The 22703-nt window shown below is 40.4% G+C and overlaps 1 protein-coding gene across 4 annotated transcripts; it reads right to left on the bottom strand.

Moving 5' to 3' along the window:
* Nucleotides 1-132: 132 nt before the first annotated feature.
* Nucleotides 133-22067, bottom strand: PFKFB1 (6-phosphofructo-2-kinase/fructose-2,6-biphosphatase 1). Of its 4 annotated transcripts, none has more exons than XM_058170943.1 (15): nt 21913-22067; nt 15628-15753; nt 15406-15502; nt 13215-13281; nt 13047-13121; nt 10467-10523; nt 8634-8755; nt 5175-5382; nt 3405-3551; nt 3033-3137; nt 2676-2805; nt 2308-2370; nt 1142-1206; nt 755-892; nt 133-320 (listed from the first exon to the last, which is right to left on the bottom strand). In XM_058170943.1, the coding sequence occupies exons 1-15, from the start codon at nt 21938-21940 to the stop codon at nt 261-263; spliced, it is 1488 nt and encodes a 495-aa protein (XP_058026926.1). In that variant the 5' UTR covers nt 21941-22067; the 3' UTR covers nt 133-260. The 4 variants fall into 4 exon arrangements, with proteins under 4 accessions (XP_058026926.1, XP_058026924.1, XP_058026927.1 ...); XM_058170941.1 differs by lacking the exon at nt 21913-22067 and adding an exon at nt 16568-16672; XM_058170944.1 differs by lacking the exons at nt 755-892; nt 21913-22067 and adding an exon at nt 16568-16663.
* Between the last annotated feature and the right edge of the window lie 636 nt (nt 22068-22703).

The raw sequence follows: 22703 nt of genomic DNA, 5'->3' as shown, positions 1-22703 counted from the left end.
CTTCTTGGATCAGAAGTGAAACATCTTCAAAGAAAAACCAGAAAGTCCAATTGCCTCTTGAAAAAGCACCTTTGGGACAACCGGGAGTTGAGAGTCTCCCAAAGACATTTTGGATGAGACATATCTACATGTATAAAGTGATATGAAGTAGTTCAGAACTTGCATTCCAGTCACGTTTCTCTAGATGGCACTGTATATCTATATTAGTAATAGAACCTCTTCAATAAAGTAAGTTTATTTTTGTTTTTAGTGTTTTAAGTTTAATAATGGTCTGGCACGGTATCTAGGGCTTCCGTAGGCTCTCGTGACACATCAACATTCTGCAAGAAGACAAAGGAAAGAAAGACTTTAAAGCACCACCATGACCTAAAAAGGAAAAAAAACTTTTTTTTTTCAGAAAAGAACTGAAGCCTATCTACATCCATTTATATTAGTCATTTCAAGTATCCAGAGTGTTAGAATTATAGCCGGTGTATCTTGGCTCTGTTTCTCAACTCTGCCCGTGGGCAGAGAAGAGTAGTTCTACCACTTCTTTCAGTATGGACCCATTGCAGAATATTGGACTAGTTCTTGTCATGTACATATGATTTTCTTGTGAATAATTTGGCACCATGAAATCGTGTCTTTGTGCTTAGAAGGAATTTCTCAACGGCAGGTTAGTAAAAGCATTGAGATAGCACAGTAAAGCACAGTGATTAAAGTCCGATGTGGCAGAATTAGGTTAGGGGGTCAGGTGAAGAGAGGATTCTTTTACCTGAGGGTCAAACAGGCAAGAGGGAGGAGAACGCCCCAGATCTTTCCAGCAGGGTTGTTTGGTGGGCTCAGGGCTAGCCATTGGCACAGCGCGGTAGTGCCGATACAAGGGGGCCTGGCTAGCTTTGTAGGATAAATGCTAAGGGTGTTTTGGGAGCAGGGAGTGAAGATAAGAGGAAAATATTACAGAGAGAGAGAGAGAGAGAGAGATGCAACTCTGAATACAATGATCTTTAACAGGAGCACCTGTCAAGTCGATAAGCAGGAATACACAATGGGGCTGAAAAGCTTCAGGTCATACAAGCCCTTTGCCAATCTCAGCTTCCTTCACAACCTCTTTCCAGAGGTTTTCATATAAAATCTCCCATGTGACAGGAATCCTCCTTACCGTGGGGCGTTCCCGGTGTGTATTCACAGCCTCAATATTGAGAAAAATGGATTCCACCTCGCAGCCTGTCCCCAAAAGAATGAACCCCCAATTACTGATGGTAGATGGGAGTTCCAAACACTCACTGCCAGTGGCTTTATCGGCTTCAAGATGACATGCTAGGCCTGCACAAACTCCCTTCTCTGAAAATAGTCATGACTTGCTTTGGTTGGTATGAATGCCTGATTCGGAACTGCCTGTTTTTTCCTTTTAATTGAGCAGAATTAAAATGGCTGGAACTCCAATATGGCAGTTGTCACCAATAGGCTGCTGATTGTTCACAGAAACACAATGTTGTGCAGCGTGCAGAGATGAATATAGAAGAGGAGATGTGTAGCTTTGTACAAGTAGATGTTTAACGACTGTAGTCCAACTAGGTGGCAACGCACAACTGACCTTAGCTCAGGGGTGCCAAACTCAATATGGCCCATAGGGCTGGCCTGGAAATATCAAAGGACTGGCCTGCAGTGCCTCTGCCGGCCAAAATGTGCCATGTGCGTTCCCCCCGTGGCCCGTTTTTGGCCTCTACGGCCTCCTATAGCACTCTGCTGACCAAAAACATGTTGCGGGGGGGCCCCACACGGCCCATTTTTGGCCAGCAGATTGCTGCTGGAGGAGAACTACAATGCTGATCCAGCCTTCAAAGAAATCCAGTTTGACACTCTTGCCTTATCTGATCTTAGAGAAGTTAGTTTAAGCAGGATTGGATTTGTCTAGTAAGACAACCAAAAACGTACTAGGACTGTAGCTTACAGTGGACAGAGAAAGTCAAAAAGATCAAGAAAGTAGCAATGGCAAACTATATTGGAGTCAATAAATTGGAAAAGGCCAGCAATTCTTGCTTTTTCTTCCTTCATGTTCCACAGTATTTATACAAGCAGGAAAAGCCTCTGAAGGAATGTATCAATGACTGTACATAGCCACAAAATGGGAGGAAGCTTATTAGCATTACTCCCAACCACTAGTGGATAACCATACTTTAGGTAGCAATACGAGCATATTATATTTTGTTTTGCAATAAATTCATCTTCAGTGCCTAATCACTGGCTATCTCTACATGCTCCCCTAAAACAGACTTCTGATTTTTGCTGTCCAAGTGGATCTTTGCCCAGGAGGGAGGGACTTACCGTATGCCACTGGGGTGAGCTTGAGAACAGTGTGCAGTGGGCACTTGAGGTATGGCAATTCCTCTGAAAAAGAAGAATGGCAAATGAAACAAAAGTAATCTCTAGAACTATACAGAGTGTCTATAAGGAAGAGGAAGAACTGGTGCATAAGAACAATCCATCCAATTTGCAAATGCAACCTCTTGCAATCTAAAAGAGAAAACTTAATTTTTTTCCCCCTGGCAAGTGTTACGGGGAAGAGAAATATACAGGAAGAATCACACACAGAAGGTTTTGCCAACATCTTCCTCCCAGACTCTCAGCTGAGAAGACTAAACCAGGAAGCGGGAGAGGAAAGTCTTGCAATATGGAAAAATGGACTCTGGTACCTGCACTTTTGTCCAGGAAGTAGGCAAGGAGGCAGCGCATGACAGCTTGGTGGCAAATCACCAGCACGTTCTCTTGCCGTTCCAGCTCCATGATTACCGGCTCCAGGCGCTGCACCAAATCTTCATAGGACTGAAGGAAGAAATTTAGAGAGGCCTCTCGGTTGGTGTTGATTTAGATTAGAGTTTTTGTCCTGCTTTTCGTTAGAACCTTAAGGGTGATTTCAATTTTAGCCGTTTTTCTTTGATTAGTGATAATACTTCCTTTTCCCATCCTTCTCTGTTCCTGGGAGCATGTTAGAGTTGCCCATTTCCCCTGCTACCTAAATCCACCCGTGTTCCAGATTGCGCAGTTCTTACTTCTCCTTTAGGATAGCGGTAGCGGTACTTGTCCTGATCTCGCAGGGCAAACTCTTGTGGATAACTGGCCTGGATTTCTTCATAAGTCATCTCCTCACAGACACCCTGAAACAAATGCAGGATTTGGAATCCTTGAGTTCTGGACACTGAGAAGAAAAGTCAGCTGAAAGACAGTTTATGAAGAAGCAAGGGATCAGGTTTCTCTCTTATGCTTTCCGCAGGAGGAGGCTAAAGAAGGAACTCTGGTCTTGAGAGTTAGGCCTCTCTTGGTCATAGAAGGCAATTTGCGGTAAATGAGAGTGAGAGAAATGTGCAATCCTAAGGGCCACCTCCCAATTTAAGAACCAGGATGTGTTAAGGATAGCTTCTCACCGCATCGATCTCATTCAATGCTTTCCACTGTTCATAGGGCACATGTAGTGCTTCTGCTGTTTGGATTGTGCGTTTCATGTGGCTTGTCCAGACCTTGAGGTCGTGGATATACTGGGAACGGATGAAGTTGGCCAAAGCACAGGCATACTGACAAAGAAAGGGAGGGTGGGAAAAAAATATGGAAAAAATTTAGATATGAATCACCCACATTTGCCCTCAGCCAAAAACAGGACCCTTGGCTCCTGCCCTTCTCTTCCAAGAATCCACACTTTGTATTTGAAAGTAGGAACACAAGCCCTATGTTCAAACTTTCTGAAGACTATGAGCTTAATTTGGAGCTCCTGGATCTAATGGACACCTGGGTGGAAAATCTCATGAGGATAACCTTCTTTAAATATCACAGCTGTCATCAAATGAATAGCAGCCAACATCCAGAACATCCAGTCTCCTCATGGATGCAAGTTCATAATTCTCCTCTTTAAAAACTTCTAGAAACTCCATGGAACTTCTAGAAACTCCATGGAAAACAGATAAAAGGATGTAGAGGACTTTAGATTTGTGATAAATCAGGTGCTTTGAGATGAAAGCCTCCAGTTTTATAATCGTTAATGATGGTTTACTTTTGATTTTAATGGTTCAGTTTATGTAAACCCAATAAAAGATCCAGTGATTGAATTTTGGGGATATATTTATTCCAAAGATTCCTATGTGGCTGCTCCCTAAATATTTTCAGAGGGATTTAACAAAAAAAAATAGCTTTAGGACATTTTATTCTGCTGAATTTTATGTGCCTTCAAGCCAGATTTGACACCTTGCTCCTGTGGCTCAGGAGAGGTGTAGACCATTGGACACATACTCCTTCGATGCTCCTTTTATAGAGATAGTTGAAGAAAACATATCATCCCAATAATTGATAGGTACTCTGGCCATTCTGACACCGCTTATCTCCAGTGGCTGCTTAAGGATGAACAGACTGTATGTAACTGCAGCGCAGGTGGCTAGATTCTGCACAGCAGCACTGGGGATTTGTCAGAAACGTGATTTATCCACCTTGGCAAATTTTACACAACTAATATGGCAAACCCTTTTGCATTACTATTTCTTCACATTTTAGTATTTAATGACTACGGGCCTCGCAGTTTATGGATTGTTATCGTATAGTTAGGCCCAGTGGTGGGATTCAAATAATTTAACAACCGGTTCTCTGCCCTAATGATTTCTTCCAACAACCAGTTCACCAAACTGTTCAGAAAGTTAACAACCGGTTCTCCCGAAGTGGTGCGAACTAACTGAATCCCACTGACAGACTGGAAGCCAAATTGTAATTTTAATACAGATTTTATCTGTTATTTATTACTTTTATTCTAGAATTTTTAACTGGATATTCATTGAGTGTTTTTATTTGTTCTTGGCTCTGGTCTTTGACTGTAATAAACTTGATTTGATCTGGTTTGGTTTGGTTTGATTCAACTCCAGGCAAGTGCCTGGACTAGTCCTGACAGTTTTCCTGGTAAGATTTTCAGAAGTGTTTTGCTTTTGCCTCTCTCCTGGCTGGGAGAGAGTGACTGACACAAAGTCACCCAGATGGTTTTATATGCCTAAGGAAGAAATGAAACTCACAGGCTCTTTCTGCGAGTGCAAGCCTGGTGCTTTGATCACTACATCAAACTGCTGAATTTATCCATTGCTAATGCTTTCATGCTGCTTGGCCTGACTTGAAACAGCTTTCATGCAACAACATACCAAGATATAACAATGTGATAAGCATACCTGTTTGCCACGCTCAGATAGCCCAGAGTCACCCCCAATGCACCCCCGGAGGTTAAGCTCGCTCTCCCCGTGCCGACTGAGGTAGATGGAGCGGGGTGTCACGTGGATATTCATCAGGTAATAAACAGTGCGACTCTGTACGTGGTCCTGAACCCTGTTCACTAGGTACCGACTGCCAACATTGAAGATCTTAATGTAGGACAGGGAACTAGAGTAAAAAGAATAACCCAAGTCACATTTTGAGGAGCCATTCTTTTGGATGGATCTGTACTGTAGAAACTAATCCATTCATTAGTTATAATCAGGACTGGGAAAAGTCTGGCTTTCCCAGATGTTTGAATTATGACTCTCCACCATCTTTACCATCTATCACGGGCTTTCTGGGAGTTTAGCTCAACTTTAGCTTTGTGGGATAACTAGCTGCACTCAACGTTTCTTAGTGCCTGCTTTTCTTTAAATACTGGTTTTTAAAAATGTGGCATTTTTAACCAGGATAATTCGCTTCTGATTAGTTCCTAACATCTAATATTTTACTACCAATTTTCAGTACTGGTAGTAAATGTTCGCCAAAATTATACCAACTTTCCCTAACCCTATCTCCAAATGTGTTGGGCTTAGAATTGGGAAATATAGTCACATGGCATTAGACTGGAAAAGATTGTATTGTCAGAATACAGGTAGTCCTTGACTTATAACTGCTTGCTTACTGACCGTTTGAAGTTACAATGGCACTGAAAAAGTGAGTCATGACTGTTTTCCACACTTACGACTGTTGCAGCATCCCCATAGTCATGTGATTTACATCCGGATGCTGGATAACTGGTCCATATTTATGACAGCTGCAGCGTCCTGGGGTCATGTGATCCCCTTTTGTGATCTTCAGACGAGCAAAATCAATGGGGAAGCCAGATTCACTTAACAAAGGTGTTACTAATTTAATAACTGCAGTGATTCACTTAACAAACGTGGCAAGAAAAGTCGTAAAATGGGGCAAAACTCAACAAATTTCTCACTTGGCAACATAAATTTTGGGCTCAATTGTGGTTGTAAGTTGAGAACTACCTGTAAAATACAAGATGGGGTCCATTTATCATAGAATTAAGTGTTGTTTTTTTAAGAATGCCTCCTATAGCATATTCTCATAGAAATTTTATCTTTTATTTAAAAAGAATGGAGATAGAATAGTCATCCCAAAATTAAACAAGCAAAAATTAATTTCGGAATACTATATACCATAGACCATAGCTCTCGTACATACCAGTACTAGATATACGAATAAAATAGAATTATAGAGCTGAATTCTAGCCTGTGATGCAATGATCAGATAGCTAGCAAGCACTGTGAGAATGTCAGCCTTCTTAAAAACTTCCTAACCTTTACTAACAGATTTAACAATTGGAAACATGGCTATTGTTTTACTGGAAAACTCACTTGAAGACAGGGGATTAAATATAAAAGATAAAGTACTTGTTTTGTTTTCCTTAGCAGAAAGAATGCCATTTTGAGATTCACCTCTGGCCTCTAGTGAGCGCATGTTGACTCTGGTTGGGGGAACTGCATCATTTATTTCTGACTGTGGTCCAATTTATTGGAACTGCTGCAAAGCTAGTAATTGAATAACTACAATTTTTCTAAAAAGTTAATTTAGTTCCAGGTAGAAACTCATGTCTCAACTTGCCTCTTGGCTCTTTACTCTCTGTACTTTCTCTTCCCCACCCTTTCTCCATTATTTTCTTCTCCCCACCCTTCACAGAAAGTTCCAAATCTGTTCCAAATCCTGCCTTTTCCCCGTATGCATTGTTTAGAACCTAATTATTCTCTTCCTACTAATTCAGTTGCTGTTTCAACACGCAAAACATATTCACAGCTGTTTTGGAAAAAGTGCTTAGTTGTAAAAATGTCAACCTGCTATTGTTTCAGCTTCATAATTCACAGGGACTTTTAAATGTGACAGAAGAATAGGGGCCAGATAACCTTGAGAGGATCTCAGTGTAGTGGTGAAACCCCCCAAGATTTGCCACCGGTTTGCTGTGCGCACATGCGCGGTGTGCGCCAAATGCATGGTGCACATGGACATGCATGGTGCACACCAAATGCACTCTGCATGTGCATGCAATGCATGCCAAACACACACTGCATGCACATGTGCACCACAGGCACTACCCTGCAACACGGAAATGGCTTAAGAAGGTAAGTAGAACAGTGAGGAGGGAACAGCTGTGCCGCAGGATTTAGATTTGCTAGAAAGCAGGATTTTCTGCTTTCTAGCGAATAGAAATTGTGTGGCACAGCTGAGCATCAGAAATACTAATTCAGATGAACCAGTAGCATTTTTTTTACTACTGGATCACCCGATTCGGTAGCATTTTTTTACTAACGATTCGCCCGAACCAGTAGCTTTTATTACTACAGGTTCACCTGAACAGATACGAACCAGCTGAATAGCAACACTGTCTCTGAGTGTTTGATTACATATATACTGATAAATAGGAAGCTGCAAAATTACTTTTTTTTTTTTTAGACTGGGAGGAGAAGGAACATCTGTAACTGTACAAGTAATGGTAGTTCACAGCAGAAGCATCTACAGAATCTGGCAATTTTGTCAAAATGACAAAACACCACACAGGCCCCTCCGTGTGTGTGTGTGTGTGTGTGTGTGTGATGCCACAACATGCCTACAAAAGGAGTGAAGCTTGCAACATAATGGCACACAAGTTTTAATTATTTAGGTCTCTTTCCTCCCTCAGATTCTTCTGATAATATGACATGGATTAGGTAACATAATTTGAGGATATACTGTACCCAGAATGAGTCATGGTGTTCTCTGTGTATCATGAGAGGCAGAAATGAAGGTGATTGTGGACTGTTTCTGATTGTGATCTGTTTTGTGACAGATCTGGAGGCTGAAATAATGCTGGCAGTGTGGAAGTTCCTACCTTCTGTACCTAACATATACATTTTACCCATTTCCACAAATGTGAAAAATAAAACCGACTATTAAAATCTGGTGCCAGTTACAGAATACATTTAATTTATTTTCATTACATGCAAATGCACTGTCGTATTTGGAATTGTGTATGCATATTGTGTGAAGCAGCAGGAGATGCCTTCCTTTCCCACCCAACATTTTTCCATTCCACCCCCTAAACAACTTCTTGTGGATATCCAGGGGTCTCTTGTTGACATAATAGATACTCAAAATTGAACCGGCAACACAATTCTTGGCAATCCACTTCTTTTACTTTCCAAAGAGAACGGCACAAAGTTTTCCCCAAAACTTTTTATACTATCATGAGCAGTACAATTTTTTTTGAGGGGTGTGGGGGGGGACTTTTTAAGCTTGATATCTTTTTGATGCCATGTTTTGCAAGCCACTGAAAATTCAAATGCCCTGCAACGCAGATGGCCTTGGGTCTACCTGCCCACCCCAACACAGTAGCAGAGACATTCCCTCCTTACCTGTCCAACTCATCATCTAATGGCTGGTAGGTTTTCTGGTAACAGTCAATCCTCTTGAGGAAATCCTCCACCACTTCATCTCGGTTACAGTCCTTATAATCAGGACTGGTTAGCTTCACTTGCTGTGGGTGGGTGGTACACCAGGCAAGAAGAGAACATAGGATGGGGATAGAGAATATGATAGAGACACCCAGTCAGCCTGGTGATCTCTGTCATTATCTAGATTAGTATGAGTCTGGAAATCCAGGGAGGAAGGAGGTGTCCTCAGCTTTACATCTCTACACCAGACTGTGCAAGGAAATCTGTCAAGATATTGATCCACTTTTGGGAAACTATTTGGATCCAGATGGGAAGGACACAGAGACTTTGGCTCAGTGCTTATAAGACTAAGTGGATGTGGCTGTTGGGTCCTCCTGGGTTGGGAACATTCACATCTTTGTCTTGGATGGGACTTGATTTCCCCATCAAGACCTGTGTACAACTTGGGGGAGTCCTCCTGGACTCACAGCTGCTGCTCCAAGAGCAGATGGCAGCTGTGGCCACAGGTATATTGTGTATATTGCTTCCTTCAACCAGGGGGCCCTGCAGATTGGACTACTTCAAGGTGTTCTATAGGGCTGCCCTTGAAGACCATTCAGAAGTAGCAGCTGCTTCAAAATGCAGCAGCATGAGCGGTAGCTTCTCATTGTGGCCACATGTCATCACTGTATTGGCTGCCAGTTGGTTTCTCGGTGGAATTCAAAGGGCCTCTGGTGGCTCAGACTGCTAAGACAGTCTGTTATTAACACAGCTGCTTGCAATTACTGCAGGTTCAAGTCCCACCAGGCCCAAGGTTGACTCAGCCTTCCATCCTTTATAAGGTAGGTAAAATGAGGACCCAGATTGTTGGGGGCAATAAAGTTGACTTTGTATATAATATACAAATGGATGAAGACTATTGCTTAACACAGTGTAAGCTGCCCTGAGTCTTCGGAGAAGGGTGGGATATAAATGCAAATAAAAAAAAGTGCTGGTTTTTACCTTTAAAGCCCTTCATGTCACAGGGCTTAGTTACCCAAGGGGCCACCTTCATCCCACTGTTTCTGCCTTCCCAATACATTTGGACAGAGAGGCTCCATTTCAAGTCCCTTATATTAAATGCTGCCAACCTGTGGGACCTAGGAAATATGCCTTCTCCCTCACAGTCACACCCTCTGGAACAGCATTCCCTCAGAGATATGGATGGTCCTCACTGTCCTAAGGTTTCCAAGTGCCCTTAAAACCTGGCTTAGGTCCCAGACCTGGACTTAATATGTGGGGAAAGAAGGATGTGGCTATTGTATTGTTTCCCAAGGCTGTTGTGTTATTTATGTTTTCAATTGTTTTATCTTGTACTTGATTTTGTCAGCCACTCAGAATCTGTTGGAGTGAGCAGCTAGAATGGATGGATGGATGGATGGATGCAGTTATTCACTATCTAGCTTTCTCTTGGGGTGCTTCACAACTTTCTTCTTCATGTACTCATCAGCTGTTGTTTCAGGTTGCTTTTTAACACTGATGTAACACTTTTCTGGAGTACAGTACTATTATTTCACAGTAGCACTATTCCAATAGCACTAACCCCCTGCCCCAAAGGAGCCCCATTATGGCTGTCAGTTTACTTTTGAATACCACACAAAACCCTTGCACCAAACCTGAATGAATTTTAAGATGGCCAAGTCCCATCCCTTTGAACTATGCAAATGAATGCCCCTGAACATGGACAGATATAAATTTTATAACTGGCTTTAGCTCTCTTCCAGACTTTTAGACATTACCAAAATATCTGACAGAAAGCACAGAAAAGAGTTTTACCTTGATATTTTCCTGAATGATGTCCGGATCATCGCAGATGGATTCAATGAAGAAAACCTCCAGTGACAAATGGAGGGGTCACAGAAAGAGAAAAAAAAGATTATGCAGTCAGCCACCAATCAACTATTACAACTGGTGAAAACAATTAATTTCAGAGCGGAAAGGATATGAAATCACCATAATTTATGATTTGATAATTTAAATTTAAAGTATGATTTGATTACTTATTTGTACCCTATGACTATCATTAAGTGTTGTACCTTATGATTTTTGATGAATGTATCTTGTCTTTTTATTTACACTGAGAGCATATGCACCAAGAGAAATTCCTTGTGTGTCCAATCACACTTGACCAATAAAGAGTTCTATTCTATTCTAATTGCTCCTGACAGAAGCATTTTCTTCGATTATACAAATTTTGCAGTTGCTGTATTTTTATGTAAGCTTTCAGAATCTATTGGAAGTATGAGACATGGTGGTAGTGGGGAGAGAAAGGCAAGTGAATGTACATGGTGGTTAGATGCCTAATCTAATATGCAACCTGCAAATCTAGTTAAGAAAAAACAACAGCCCTGCTGGGTACCTTCCAGATGTGATATCTCATATTTCCATTTTAACATAAACTGTGATTTAAAGGGACAGGTTATCTTTGTGAATTCCAAGTTACTAGGGCAACAGGCAAACCAAAGTATCTAGGAAATGTCCCTTATTGGAGGGGAAGGATGTATTTTTGTCCTTCCTTCCCTTACTAAAAATGGAGAGCAAACTTAGTGAGTTTACATTTATTTTGGAATAAAAGAAAAAAGATAACACTATGCTTAAGAATGTAAAGAATTTGAAATTAATGGCCAAAGCTAAAGAAGATTTTAATTCCAAATGAAAATCAATTTAATTCAAGAAAGTGATTAATGAATTAAGGGAACAGACAACTTTGAAATACTAGGGCTTTTGTTATATGATTTTGAAAATGATTATAGAAATAAAGAGGACCTTCATGGGAGCGAAATTATTCAGTTTACCTTAAATCATAATAAAAATTTGAGGCTTTATGTTTTCAGAAATAGGATACTAGAAGGGGCTAAATATTCTAGGCATAAAAGAAAAATGAAGAGGCAGGCTTGCCTTTCATCAGCATTGAGACAAAATGACAGATCATGTTATGCCATTTGAAATACTCCAGGAGACATTTGAAGAATCAGGACAGAAACTGGGAGCTACGTTGTCAGCAGTTATGTCTGCTTCTACGGCTAGATTATGTCCAAAACAATATTTAAAAGGAAATGACAGTTATGAAAGAGAATATCTTGGAAGATCTATAGGACAAAGAGCTAAAACAAGTCTGACCTGAGGCAGAAATATTACAGTAGAAAGAAGCTATTGAAATCCTGGAAAATGAAAAATATATGGATTATAAAACAGAGAGGACAGTTAAAGTGGAAATACAAATGATAAGCGAAAAGATGACTTGGACAATGCCTCATTATTGAATTTACAAAAAGGATTTAAGCCTTGAAGTAGCCTTCGAGGTGAGAAAAAGAAAATCTGAAGAGAGAGCAAATCCTCTGATAACATCCGACTAAATTAAAGATCAAGATTCCTAGAAGCAAATGGAAGGACCACAAAGACATGTTTCTATAAAACTCTTGAAATCTTCTATGGACTTTGGCTGAGACAGGGCTGAAATGTTAATGATTTATGGATTTGTGTCTAGGTAGAGGATGGGCAAGGGGAAGAAGAGATACTTGCATGTAATTTTATAGTGGATGAGGAATAAATTGTGTTTGTATTTATTGTAATGAAGATCAGAAGTCACTTCTTGAAATTTTTCTTTTCTTCTTTTCTCTTCTTTCTTTTTTCTTGCACTTTTTATTCTTTATTTATTTTTCTTTTCCTTTCTAAGTTTAGTATGCATTGTTGTTTCTTTAAAAACAGCTTCGAATAAAATTATTTTTTTAAAATACCATCCTCCTCTAATCACAGCCAAAACTGTGACTCAAGTCTCACCTAACTGACAATTAGGACTGATTAATTTACTTTAAGAATTGAACTGCATTGTCTTAGTAGGTATTCTAGAATAAAAAAATTACTGGTGTTACCTGTTTTTTAATATCTTAATGGCTTATAATGATAGATGAATGTAACCAAAAGGATTTTGAACTTTGCTTCTTCCGCATTGTAAATGAAAGTTAGGAAGTAAATTAGATAAAGGTAAGTAAATAAAAGAAAAAACAAAAGCCCAGTTTGCTTAATTCAGTCTGTATTTTCAAATCTGAATTTGCTCGTGGCAGAGAGTGTATGTAGAATAGAGCAGAGAGATCCAGCCTTGCAATTGAATAGGGTGACAAAGTCCAGACTTCAAAACTACAAGGTGAGATCAGGACAAGAACTAACACTGATTTGATTAAACATTAATCTGATTACTTTCCAGTCATATACTTCATTTTCTCCTTCTATAGTTTTAAAAAATTACAACTTTGAGGATCATTAAGGGTTTGGCACTCAAGGCTTCGCAAATTTGCACACAGCTCTAGGTCGCACCCCATTGTTCTTATGGGCTTTATCCCCCCCCCCCCGGCTTACTTTGTAGCCATTCTCCTTGGCAAACTGCAAGATAAGGGCACGGCGTTCCTGTGTAGTGTTAGTGGCATCAAAAACCTAGGTAATGGAGAAGACAAGGCCACTGAATTGGCATGCAGCCTGAAAGAGGTGACAGTAGGATTAGATCTACATGGGCTTTTGCCATCTTACCGCCACTTGTCCCTCTTCCACGCTCAGATAGATTTGGACATCCCGAAGAGCTGCTAATGCACACTGTCTAAAAGAGATAGCAAGGAAGAGATCACACACTATGATCCATTGCTGTGGCAGCACCAAAATAAATAAATAACAACCAATCAACCAACCAACCACATTAACAACAACAACAAAAACAAATATAGGAATATGGAAGAGACAAACCCTTCAAGCTACCTCCTTGAAGTTTGAGGAGATAGGCTAGAAAGAGAATTGGTGGTACTGGAGAAGACTGCTGAAAATACTGTGGAGAGCCAAACAAAAGGGCCATGGAATAAATCAACCTAGAATTCTCACTCAAGGCACAAACGGCCAGGCTCAAATTATCCTACTGTGGATGTTCTGTGAAGACCTAGCCAGTGGTGAAAACTGAACCGGTTTACTACTAGTTCGCTGGCTGCGCATGCGCGCTGTGCGCACATGTGCACTGCACACCACGCACCAAATGTGAGGTGCATATGCAATGCATGCCAAAGAGAGGCATGGGGTAAGTAGAACAGCGCGCAGGGGCGTGGGGTGATCAGCTGTGGCGTGCGATCTTTTTTTTTTACTTTTAAAACCATTTTTTTTACAACCTATTCAGCCAAAGAGGTTATTTAAAAAGTGCTTTTAAAAGTAAAAAAAAAAGAAGCTCTGACGATCGTGCAACTCAGCTGCGCATGGGCAGGGTGGGGGGAGGGATTTTTGCTACCGGTTCTCCGAACCACCTGCTGCCATCACTACCAGATCGGCACAATCCAGTCCGAACCGGGAGTATTTCACCTCTGGACCTAGCTCTCTGGAGAAGGTTCTTATGCTGGAAAAGGTAGAAGGAAAGAGATGGAACGAATGACCATCATCAAGGTGGATGGCTTCAATTATAGTAGCAATGAATGCACAGTTGGAAGACCTGAAAGGTCAGGTTAGGGTCAGATTGTCATGGAGGAAACCAATCTATGTACCCACTAACAGTCAACACCAACTCGATGGCACATCATCAAATTATGTTTCACATGTTGAATCTTTGAAACATTTTTTGTATTAACAGCTATGTTTTTTAATTAAATTCAAGAGGTAGTGGAAATGCTGACTCTTCCTCTACAGCCTCCCCTTTTCAGCATCTTTATAATGCAATATCAACAATTAGTTTTTCAGTAGCACATTAAGATGTGTGGAAGGTTTCATGTGCATTATTTAGAGCTGTAGTGGCTCTAAATTCAGCCTGCAATTTGGCAGTTCGAAGCTCAAATTAATAATAATAATAATATCAGAGTTGGAAGGGACCTTGGAGGTCTTCTAGTCCAACCCCCTGCCCAGGCAGGAAACCCTACACCATTTCAGACAAATGGCTATCCAACATTTTCTTAAAAATTTCTAGTGTTGGAGCATTTACAACTTCGGCAGGCAAGTTGTTCCACTGATTAATTGTTCTAACTGTCAGGAAATTTCACCTTAGTTCTAGGTTGCTTCTCTCCTTGATTAGTTTCCACCCATTGCTTCTTGTTCTACCCTCAGGTGCTTTGGAGAATAGTTTGACTCCCTCTCACCTCTCACCAGCTCACCAGGCTCAAGGTTGGCAAAGCCTTCCATCCTTCCGAGGTCAGTAAAATGAGGTCCCAGATTGTTGGGGGCAATATGCTGATTCTGTAAACCGCTTAGAGAGGGCTGTAAAGCACTTTGAAGCAGAATATAAGTCTAAGTGGTATTGCTATTATTTCAGTCATGTTTACAAAAAACAAAAATGTGGTCTTGCCAAGACCCATATCTCCTGGTCCACAAATCAATGCCATGCAGGGGGCCAATGGGAGGAGACAACTCAATTGGGCACCAGACTCTATGTCCCATATGAGTGTTTTAAAGGCTCTATTTTTTTTTTTTACGAGAACATTAAATGGGAAGGTAGAATATTGGAAAATGAAATGTTACAATCAAGCGTAATAGTTATTTCCAAGAATGCTCCTGGATCCCATATATGGCACAGAAACATCTTCAGAAAACAAAAATTAAGGGTTGTATTTGAAAGCTTCTTATTTGCTGCCTCTCTCCCCAAGTTAAATCGAACTAGGATGTGGGAGGGCATCCTGGTAGACTACGGTGGGCATTGTGGTAGGAAACAACCTCCTCCGTCTTCTCCACTATACCAATCAGATCTGAATAAGCTCCTCACCTCCGGATCTGCATAGCTTCCTCATTGTCTGGGCGGAAGAACTCATAATTCTTGTATGTCTGGACGGCTTCACGGCGATACTGCCCAACATTGAACACTAGGGAGATGGAGACTAGGATGGCTCGGTATTTTTAAGTAAGTCCTTCTCTGTTGGCTTAAGAGGTTCTCCCTCTGCCCTTTGATTCCATTCACCTGGAATGAATCATTTATTCCCTTCCGTACCTTTTGTGGGGATCCCAATCCAGTTGAGGTAGCGGGTGAGCTTTTTAGAGATGTAAGTTTTTCCCCGTGCTGGCAATCCTACCATGATCACCATAGTTGGTGAATTGGTGAACTGTGGCACTGAGGCTGAAGAGAAATGGAAAAAGGAGGACAGACTGAGCCTAATTTTGTGATGAGATTCAGGAACCCACAAAACAGAGAGAAATAGTGTTCTGTCTAATACACTCAGACCTTTTCTGGTTTAGCATTAAAACTCTGAATCCTAAAGCAACCAATAGAGTCTTTCAGTAAAACCTACAGCACAGCAGACTATTGTGGGATAGGTAACAGTTAACCCAGATCTTTTCCACATTGGTGATCTCTGGATTCATAGTTATTAATTTGCAGGATTTTCTGGCCAGCATAACCATTATTGTGAATTCTGGATGTTGGAAGTCCATACAGGGCTGGGGAGCAAATGATTGGGAAGATTAGAGTCTCTCCCATTCAGGATGATTGAACTCAGAGACCAAACTTGAAGATGTTCAAACCTTCCCTCATCATAAACGCTTACTGCCTGAGCAAGCTGGGTCTTAGAGAGTACTTGTGACTCCTTAGGGTTGCACACAGCCCTCTGTCTAATTTCAAAACTCCTCTACAAAAGTTCAGGCTTCCTGCTTGGGAGAGAGGGAGAGAGGGAAGGAATATGAGAAAGAGAAATAAAAAGGGGGTGTCAGAGACAGAGTGGTGTCCTTCGCACTTCTGACCTTGGCACTAGCCAATGATTGCTTTAGCCCTCATCTTCATAGAGCTCCCATATATTATCCCTGCAAAAACATGGCTTCAGAAGATTTTGTTCTGCCCTGCCTTGCCCTTCTCTTTTCTAACCTCCTGCCGCCCTCAAGACAACTTAGCTTTTCCTCAAGGGAAAGAGCTGACCCATTTTTTCATCCCAACTCACATCCCCTGCGTTGCTGCAGACGCCTGCTGGTGCGGGGAATCCATACTTTCTGGAGGGGAGTCTGTGTGAGCTCCCCAAACTCTCCAGACATCCTGACAACCGTCTTCCTAGCTTGCAGAACTGGACTTTCTGGCTCTTCCTGAAAGCTCAGCTATGGCTGATCCTGTGTTTGCATATGCATGAAAGATAGGTTCGGTGTGGGACGAGAGGTTGTTGAACTCCCACCTTTGTATACATTACAGATAACTTGCAGTTCACTTCTGGACAAATATGCTTTGCTATTAGGGAGAGAAAGGTCCTGGTATCATTTAGAATCACCACTGGAGAAAGTGATGACACACAGACATTGAAAAAGACATCCTGTTTCATTTCTTAGCCTTCTTAGCCTTTGTAATCCAGATTTCTGTTTTCAGCTGACATCAAGGGGGGATCAACATCAGAGACCCTGGGTCTTATTTCTTACTTCCAATTCTCTAGAACGTTCAGTTTCTCTAAATTAAATCCTGCAGCTGAATTTAGTTGTGATAATGTGTCAGTATTGGTTACTGGTTTTGGTTACCACCTTTAAAGCACTCCATGGCTTGGGGCCCGGGTACTTACGGGACCGCCTGCTGTTACCTTATGCCTCCCACCGACCTGTACGCTCACACAGAGAGGGTCTTCTCAGGGTGCCGTCCGCCAAGCAATGTCGGCTGGCGGCCCCCAGGGGAAGGGCCTTCTCTGTAGGAGCTCCTACCCTTTGGAATGAACTTCCCCTTGGTTTGCGCCAATTGCCCGACCTTCGGACCTTTCGCCGTGAGCTGAAAACGCATTTGTTTATTCAAGCGGGACTGGCTTAAATTTTTAATCCTAAATAATTTTAATCGGAGTTATTATTTATGAATTTTAAGGGTTTTAAATCTGGTTGTTTTAAATTTCGGCCATTTATGGATTATGCTTGTTTTAAGTTTTTGTTTTAATTGTACATTGTGTTGTTTTTTATAATTTGGCTGTGCACCACCCTGAATCCTTCGGGAGAAGGGCAGTATAAAAATCTAAATAAATAAATAAATAAATAGTATGCACCGTTATTTATTTATTTGACATACTCTATGCATACGTTACCCCTATACAGTATTTTAAGTAAGAAGTAAGTGAATAAGGATCAGAAATTGGAGCAGAATCAGAGGCTTGGATGATGTTTAATCTTAAATGAAGAAATCCAATTCTTCCCACCTACAAAGTGAAATCTTCTCAGTTTTCAATATTTTGCCATCTTTCTTTTTTTTTTTTTTTGGTCTTTTGTCTTTACAGCCACCTGGGCTAGAACTTTGCATTTCTAATAAATGAAAGCAGAGAAATGCAAGAATTTGCACAGGTTTGAGCTCTCTGTAACATGGTTATTACCATGGAGAGTTCCAAAGCCCCATTATTTTGTTTTCAGTGGAAACCACTGATTCACTTTACTTTCAGATCACCATTTGTTCGTTCTCTGGCTTCAAGACTGAGTGCAGAACTTGCCAGAGATCACGGCTGGAAGAAATGATCGTGAACTACTAATGGAACTGGTGTCAAGGGCCCAACCTGCCCTGGGTATGGCTTCTACCCATAATCGTTCATGAGCCAAACAAAATGTTGGTGTTACTGGTGTTTACAAAGGAATTAGCCCACAAACTAGAATTTCTGAAGAAAAACAGAGCTTCAGGCTAGCAGTGGATCTAAGAATTCTAAACAGCGATACTGTATTCAAAACTTGTATTTTATGGGATAACTATAACTTTCAGATTACCTTCAGTAGGTCTAGCACATAGTGGTAGTTTAAACTACCACTATGAGGATGTATGTTGGTTTGCTGGCATTCCCCGGGCAATACTGAACAAGATAAACAAGCAAGAGCTGAGATAGGAGATCAAAGCCCCTCATCCTCTAAGCTACTCATTAATATTTAACAGTACTTAAACAGTAGGAATTTTGGGGAAAAAAAACACTTACCCACAAATAATAAAATTCAAACTCCAAAACCAACAAAAGTGCAATGATGTTATTATTTTTCACTTTAAGAATATGATCTGAAATGAGCCAGGTTTTAAAATGTGCTTGGATTAAAGCCAACTTTTCCATCATAAACTGAGAAGGTGCTTGGGCAAATACGTCACAAAATAATATTTCTCAAAACAAAGAAAATGGTTCAGTGGAAAGTGAATCAAATTATAAATCTGATTCAAAAGACTGGAATTTGTGCATAAGACTTTCTAGGAAGATCTTGAACCTGGCTGATAATTCAAATTTCTGGCTCCGAACAGATAAAGACCTGATTACCATTTCCCTGAGTTTTTTCTGTCTATGATCAACTTGGAAACTTCTTTGCCATTATCTTATGAATCAGAAATTTAGGATTTAAAATTTTGATGGAATCCGGATACTCATATGTCCTTTCTTTGAGCATGAGGCAGTAGCTAGCACCTTCTATTAGAATGTTTTTTACATATATACATCTTTAATATATTGTTTGAATATACATCAGAAGAGTGTTACATTGAAGTAAGCACAATCCAATGCATTTTTAAAAAAGTCAGATTTTTATATGTTGATATATTTATATTAATTCTCTGTGACTGCCCTGGGACTGATGAAAGATAGGAGATAATAAAATAATCCACTGACTATAATACAAAATAAAAAGTTATAATTCAGTAACTACCATACCCATTTTATAAGAAGAAAAAATAACAACATGCTGGAGACCTTTCAAAAAAATTATTACATTAGAAGACCAGTGACTACATTAGGGAACTATTAAAGGGAACATTAGGACAAGGATGGTAGGCACTGGTGCTCTTATGCACACCCCCTTACAGACCTCTTAGGAATGGGGTGAGATCACCAGTAGCCAGTCTAAGGTTAAAATTTGGGGGGTTTTGGAATGAAACCACAGAGCAGGTAGTGCATTCCAGGCATTAACCACTCTGTTGCTGAAGTCATATTTTCTGCAATCAAGTTTGGAGCGGTTCACTTTAAGTTTGTATCTATTGTGTGCTCGTGTATTGTTGTGGTTGAAGCTGAAGTAGTCATTGACAGGTAGAACATTGTATCAGATGATTTTATGAACTACGCTTAGGTCATACAGAAGGTGGCGTAGTTCTAAATTTTCTAAGCCCAAAATTTCAAGGCTGGTAGCATAAGGTATTTTGTTGCGAGCAGAGGAGTAGAGGATTCTTCTTGTGAAATATTTCTGGACATGTTCAATTGTATTAATGGCTGATATGCAGTGCGAGTTCCAGACAGATGAGCTGTATTTGAGAATTGGTCTAACAAATCTTTTGTATGCTCTGTTAATAGTGTAATATTACCGGAGAAGAAGCTACGCAAGATTGGGTTTACAACCCTTAATGCCTTTTTGGCGATGTTATTACAATGGGCTTTGGCGCTTAGATCATTTGACATGAGTATTCCAAGGTCCTTGACAGAGTGAGGGTCATCTACAAGGTAATGTCCACTCAGCTTGTATTTTGTGTTCTGATTCCTTTTGCCAATGTGTAAGACAGAGCATTTGTTAGTTGAGTTGCCAATTTTTTGACCATTCTGACACAAAGTTAAGGTCTTTTTGAAGGATAGCAGCATTGTTGGTGGTGTTAAATAGTTTTACATCATCACCGAAGAGAATGCAGTCACTTATAATATGATCACAAAGTTCATTTATGTATAGTATGAAGAGTGTTGATCCTAGAATAAGGCATACCTAGAATGCCTTGGGGGACACTGCTATTAACAGGTGCAGGATTTGATAGGGCGCTCCCTATTTTGACCACTTGTTGTCTGTTTGACAGGAATGTGGTTATCCAATTATGGAGGGATCCGGAGATGCCATAGGATTTTAGTTTTAGAAGTAGTTTGTCATGTACCACTGAATCAAAGGCTTTACAGAAGTCTATGTAAATTACATCTATTGCTTTGCCCTGATCAAGATTTGTAGTCCATATGTTTTTGCAGTGTAGAAGTTGTAGATTACAGGATAATTTTTTTCTGAAACCAAATTGTTTATTAGAGAGTAGATTGTTTGTTTCTAGGTGGAGGATAATGGATTGGTTGATGATTGATTCTATGACTTTGCAGGTGATGCAGCATAAAGAGATTGATCTGTAATTTTCAACTAGTCTGGGGTTTCCCTTTTTGAAGATAGGGATGACCGTGGCTAGTGACCATAGGTTGGGCTGAGAGCTGGTCCTGAAAGATTTTTCAAAGATTATGCTTAGGGGTTCTGCTATAGCAGTGGAAAGCTTTTTTAAGAAGTATGCACATAGTCCATCAGGTTCAATAGATAGAAATGGTTTTAGTCTACGTAGTGCCTTTTCAACATTATATTCTGTGAAATCTATTTGTGTTAGATTGTTGTAGTAATTAGTGGTACAACTAAGGAATGTTGGGCATGAGCCATTTACAAAGCTGTTTACAAAGACTGAGCCAAGAAATGTGTTAAAGAGGTTTGCTTTAACAAATTAAATTAAATTAAATTAACCCACAATGGGATAGTCTTTTAAGTTGTAGGACTGGGATCAGAAAGTCACATTCATATCCATCCACAGCCACTGGTGACTTTGGGCCTATCACTTTCTTTCAGCCCAAACAACCTTGTAGGGCTGTTGTGGGATATAAGGAGGATGGATTTTATACCACTGCAAAGTCCTGGAAGAAATCTAGCATATAAACCTGATGATTAAAACAAGGGGAAACATGCCAAACTAAAGTGGATTTTTACTACAGAGACATCAAATGGAGGTAGAGACCAAAATTAGGTAAGTTTAGTGATATGGAATAAATTAGGTAAAGAACCTTTTAAAGATAAAAATGAATAAAAACTATATTCATCATACTGTTTGGCTATATTTGTATGTCTTCTTATGCAAGTAGATTAGCTTTGCAGCAAGTTGCTCAGTATGTACTCAGCGTCTACCCCCATTTAACATAGACAGCCCTTTCACAAACAAATTTAACCCAAGCTGTATGTTGCAGAGCAAATCCTGGGCATAAATGCCTCCACCTTTCACCTGCCAACATTCTAGGCCAGGAAGTATAATACAAGCTGGGAAGGCTTTGATCGGGCTGAGCAGATGAACAGGAGTGTGGGGGGTGGGGGGAAGGGAAGGGTGCTATTCTGTGCAGCACAGTCTTGGGTACTTCCCAGTATGAATCAGAAACCTACACCAGACAACAAGATGACAGGAGCTATGTCATTCTATGTTTGCCACAAATGGGGTCCTTGAGTATTAGATTCTAAGACTGCATCCTGCCTGTCCGTTAACTTCTTACAACTTCTATTGTCCCCCTAGTTTTCTAGTTACCAGCTATATCAATTAAAAAACTCCTACCTGGGATTTTGACAGGTTTTCCCTCCATAGCTGATCAATCCTGTTTGTTTTCTAGAAGCCATGGCACTGGAAGGATTGCCTTGTCACTACAGCAAAAACTTTCTTTAGGGGTCAGGTTTCCAGTCATGGTGTCATTGATAATCGTTGCTGAGCTGGAGGCAAAACAATCCAGGGAGTCTTTCCAAAAAAAAAATCCTTAGCAGAAAAGGTCAGTACTAATATTAGCCTTAAAGTTGGAAGGAGACGACAGCAGTACCAGATCACAGGGTAAAGTTGTTGTCTAACCCAGATGGGCAGGAGCACAGAAGACGATCTTTTTATCCAAATCCCATTAAAATCATTACAATTTTTAGGTGCATGTGGGACACTATAATAAGAAGCAGTGTAACATTTGTGGATCTGGATTATCAGAACCGAAAGTCCCTGGGTGAGCTTCTCGTCAGCCATTCTTTTCCAGCCCCACATACTTTACAGGGTTGTTGTGGGGATAAAATTTTAAAAGGAAAAGTGGGATAAAAATTAGGTATGCATAATTAACAAAAAAGGATTCTTTGTCCAGGTCAAATACATAGCCAACTCTGGGAAACAACAGGCTTTCCCCCCCAAAAGTTAGCTCTAACGTGCATATGAGATAGACAATTATAGCATAAAGACTGGATCTAGAATAAGTTTTGAAGAAAAAGGATTTCTGATACATTCATTCCCTACTTGAAATTCCATTCCATTTCCAAAAAGGCTGTAGGTAGTCCCACTGAAGAATACATCAGATATTTTACATCCACCTCCCCTTA

Source organism: Ahaetulla prasina, chromosome 2, assembly GCF_028640845.1.
Source record: "Ahaetulla prasina isolate Xishuangbanna chromosome 2, ASM2864084v1, whole genome shotgun sequence".
NCBI classification, from domain to species: Eukaryota; Metazoa; Chordata; class Lepidosauria; order Squamata; family Colubridae; genus Ahaetulla; species Ahaetulla prasina.
Note: the sequence above shows the minus strand (reverse complement) of the source record. Positions and strands in the feature narration are given on the sequence as shown.

What these genes read in the sequence shown, in the direction of transcription:
- PFKFB1 (XM_058170941.1), bottom strand. Translation starts at nt 16,658, where the DNA reads ATGTCTGGAGAGTTTGGGGAGCTCACACAGACTCCCCTCCAGAAAGTA. An exon ending in CTTCCTGGACAAAAGTGCAG is followed by an intron (nt 2,371 to 2,675) that starts GTACCAGAGTCC and finishes CTTCTTTTTCAG; the next exon opens with AGGAATTGCCATACCTCAAG. An exon ending in GCTCACCCCAGTGGCATACG is followed by an intron (nt 1,207 to 2,307) that starts GTAAGTCCCTCC and finishes TTTTGGGGACAG; the next exon opens with GCTGCGAGGTGGAATCCATT.